General features: G+C 42.7%; 1 protein-coding gene across 1 annotated transcript; it reads left to right on the top strand.

Annotated features, from left to right (window-relative positions):
• The first annotated feature begins 1,918 nt into the window (after positions 1–1,918).
• On the top strand, positions 1,919–2,848 carry LOC103111551 (olfactory receptor 1A1-like). Its single transcript, XM_007520843.1, has one exon. It carries the CDS (start codon positions 1,919–1,921, stop codon positions 2,846–2,848), a length of 930 nt encoding a protein of 309 aa, XP_007520905.1.
• The last annotated feature ends 1,099 nt before the right edge of the window (positions 2,849–3,947 follow it).

The raw sequence follows: 3,947 nt of genomic DNA, 5'->3' as shown, positions 1-3,947 counted from the left end.
GTCTCGAGTTCTCTAAATGCCTAGATTTCAGTTCTGGGTATATATTCCTTTAGACTAAGCACTTAATGTTTCAAATTTGTAAACTGATTGAATTCAGACACTGTGCTTAAATTGTTAAACATTTCTAAAAGTAACTTTTTTTCAAATACTAAATTATAATCTTAGACCAGGTAGATCAGAATCAACTGGTCCTGTCACTATCTAAAATACAGTTATTTGTAAATAGCATTAAATGGTATAGATCATGGTGAGGTCTTGTATGATACAGTAAATCCTAACCATGGTATCTTCAAAGTAAACAAAGTTCCCAAATAACTTGGCTATACTAATAATGGCCTAGTGCCTTCTTAAACTCTAAGACAGCAATGAACCTTCCTCATTCTCTATCCGATCTGTATTTCCCCCAGTCCTGGAACCTCTGGGACTTTGCTTATATTTCTTCATTCTTCCCTCGATTCCCTACCCTGTGATATTGCCTCTGCTGACTTCAACCAAATCAGTGCAACCAGTGCTACCATGCCACAATTCACTTCAGACTAACATATCCACAGATACCAAGCCTGAGATGGCCAACTTTCAACTCCAATAATCTGGTAAGACCTTTCCTAACACATGGGCCTACCTAGTCCCACTTCAAATGGTGCACTCCCTAACAAAGTTACAAACCTAGCTACAGGTATAGACACATAGCTAAGGGGCAGGGCACATGTGTACGTGTATCTACAAGTCAGGGGAAACTATACACCTCAAAGTAAAAGTGCTCAACAGTCTGCTGTGATTAGACTTTGAAAAGCCTGAAGAAGACATTTTCCCCACTCTCTGAAGGGAGTCTGGGTCATCCTATCCTGCCACTCGAGGAAGACTGGTCCTGAGATAAGTGCAGCCTAGAATGTTCCTAGCTGTGACCATAGACTGTGAGCTCAGACTGACAGGAATTCAGAGGTTACACAGGCTCCTGTGCTAAATATGAATAGGGCCATAGGTCAGATCAATGGGGTAAGGAATTTAATGGTATTTATATACTTCCCTCATGTGTGGGAGCCACTCTGCCTCAATCCAGCTTTCTAGCTTTATTCTCAACTCTGACACCATCTTCCCAGACAATACTTTTAGTCCACCAGCATGTTATCTATCAAGCTCGGGCAAAAATTATTAAAGTCATGGGCCTCTTGAAGCATACTTAAAAGTAGACTTCCTAGCTTCTTCCCACACGAAGACCACTAATTTCATCTGTTCCTGTTTATTAAACAGTTGGTTCTGCTTTATATCTTACCACCTTTCAGCCACCAAGTTCCAGATGATTCCATTCTGACTTCCCTGGACAGACAACTTCACCAATGTGTCCTGGAACCTCACCTCTCCAGAGCCCTACCCTACTAGGAAAAGATAGAAACTGCAGGAAACCAGAGACCTTCAACCTTCTGCACCCCATAAAGAATTTTGGTTGAGGGGCCAAGCAGTGGTACAGCAGAATAAACACACATAGTACTAAGTACAAGGACCCACACAAGGATCTGGATTTGAGCCCCAGCTCCCCACCTGCAAAGGGGACACTTCACAAGAAGTGAAGCAGGTCTGCAGGTATCTAAATTTCTCTGCCCAACCCTCTCAATACCTCTTTGTTCTATCCACTAAAATGGGAAAAGAAATGATCACCAGGAGCAGTGGACTTGTAGTGCCAGCACAATAACCCTGGAGGCAAAAAATTGATGATAATAATAATTTTAGTCCATACTCCCAGAGAACTAAAGAATATAGAAGTTTGGTGGTGGTAACCATATGGAATTGTTCTCGTTATCTTATAATCCTGTTAATGATTATTAAATCACTAATAAAAGTTTTAAAAAGGAAATATTATAAATATATAAGTTTACTAATAATTATGGATTCCTCTCTTCCATTTCTTACAGAAGGATCCATGAGACAAGACAACCACTCCTCTAATTTGGATTTTGTCCTCCTGGGAGTTAATGGTCCACAGGAACAGGAAGACATCTTCTTCATACTCTTCCTGTTCATTTACCCCATCATACTGATTGGGAACCTGCTCATCATCTTGGCCATTCACTCTGACATTCGCCTTCATAACCCCATGTATTTCCTCCTTGCCAACCTCTCCTGTGTTGACATCTTCTTCTCCTCTGTAACCATCCCTAAAATGCTGGTTAACCATATTGTGGGCAGTAAAGTCATCTCCTTCGGAGGGTGCCTTGCACAAATGTATTTCATGATTGATATGGCTAACACAGACAGCTATATCTTGGCTGCAATGGCCTACGATCGTGCTGTGGCCATCAGTCGCCCACTTCACTACACAACAATTATGAGTCCAAGGGCTTGTGTCCTGCTAGTTGCTGCATCATGGGTGATTGGAAGTGCCAATGCCCTCCCCCACACTCTGCTTACAGCAAGTCTGTCCTTCTGTGGAGACCGGGAAGTAGTCAACTTCTACTGTGACATTGCCTCTTTACTCAAGCTGTCCTGTTCTGACATCCAGTTTAATGTGAAGATGATGTATCTTGGTGTGGCTGTTTTCTCCATGCCATTCATAGGTATCATCATCTCCTACATCCGGGTCTTTTCCACAGTCTTAAAAGTTCCATCCACCAAGGGCGTGCGCAAAGCCTTCTCCACCTGTGGGTCCCACCTCACGGTTGTGTCTCTGTACTATGGGACAGTTATGGGCATGTATTTCCGCCCCCTCACTAATTACAGCCTAAAGGATGCTGTGGTAACGGTGATGTACATCGCAGTGACTCCAATGCTAAACCCTTTCATCTATACTATGAGAAACCAAGACATGAAAGCTGCCCTGGGGAAACTCTTCAAGAAGAGAATCTCCACCTAGCCTGAGGATCCAACCCTTAAAACTGCAAATGCCAGCTAGGATGCACTTGCAAATCCTTTCCCATTGTACTCCCTCTCAAAAACCCACCTTTGACATCTCAGGGCCAGGTCACTCAGATTTTTTTTTAATTATTCTTTTTTGTATTATCTTTATTCATTTACTGAACAGAGACAGCCAGAAATCAAGAGGGAATTAGATGATAGGGAGGGAGAGAGAGAGACACCTGCAACACTGCTTCACCACTTGCAAAGTTTTTCTTCTACAGGTGGGGACTAGGGGCTTGAACCTGAGTGCTTGCACACTGTAATATGTGTGCTCAACCAGGTGTGCCACCACCAGGCCCCACTCAGGATTGTTTCTACGTGTCCACTCAAACTCATCAGGTTACAAATTCCCAAGTGACATCTGCAGTACACAGCTTCACACTCTCAAGTATCTACTAGATAATCTTTTTCTCTAAATCTGTTTTATGACATGCATGCAACATTGGATTTGCTTCTTTACATAACTTATTCATTCATTCCGTCACTCTCCCTAGCTTTTCACGTTTGAGAAACTAAACTAAGCCACTGTGCTGGTCCATCCTGCAGTCAGCAGTACTGGTCTAGCAAGTTACTCCCTCTCAGTTCACTTTTATCCAGATATGTCTGCATAGGTAAGATCTACTGACATAATCTGCCTACTTAAAAGCCAACTTTGCCAGACAGAATGAAGGCTACCCTCTGGGGTCCTTAGGGAGTCGGGCTGTAGCGCAGCGGGTTAAGCGCAGGTGGCGCAAAGCACAAGGACCGGCATAAGGATCCCGGTTCGAGCCCCCGGCTCCCCACCTACAGGGAAGTCGCTTCACAGGCGGTGAAGCAGGACTGCAGGTGTCTATCTTTCTCTCCTCCTCTCTGTCTTCCCCTCCTCTCTCCATTTCTCTCTGTCCTATCCAACAACAACAACAACAATAATAACTACAACAATAAAACAACAAGGGCAACAAAAGGGAATAAATAAATAAATAAAATAAATATAAAAAAATTTAAAAAAAGAAATTCTAATTTAAGGTTTTAAAGTACAGTTGCTTATAAAGAAATCACTCCTGTATCCTGGTCCT

Source organism: Erinaceus europaeus, chromosome 12 (assembly GCF_950295315.1).
Source record: "Erinaceus europaeus chromosome 12, mEriEur2.1, whole genome shotgun sequence".
NCBI classification, from domain to species: Eukaryota; Metazoa; Chordata; class Mammalia; order Eulipotyphla; family Erinaceidae; genus Erinaceus; species Erinaceus europaeus.
Note: the sequence above shows the minus strand (reverse complement) of the source record. Positions and strands in the feature narration are given on the sequence as shown.

Bases quoted from the DNA above. Each gene is read 5' to 3' on its own strand.
- LOC103111551 (XM_007520843.1), top strand. From the start codon at position 1,919: ATGAGACAAGACAACCACTCCTCTAATTTGGATTTTGTCCTCCTGGGA.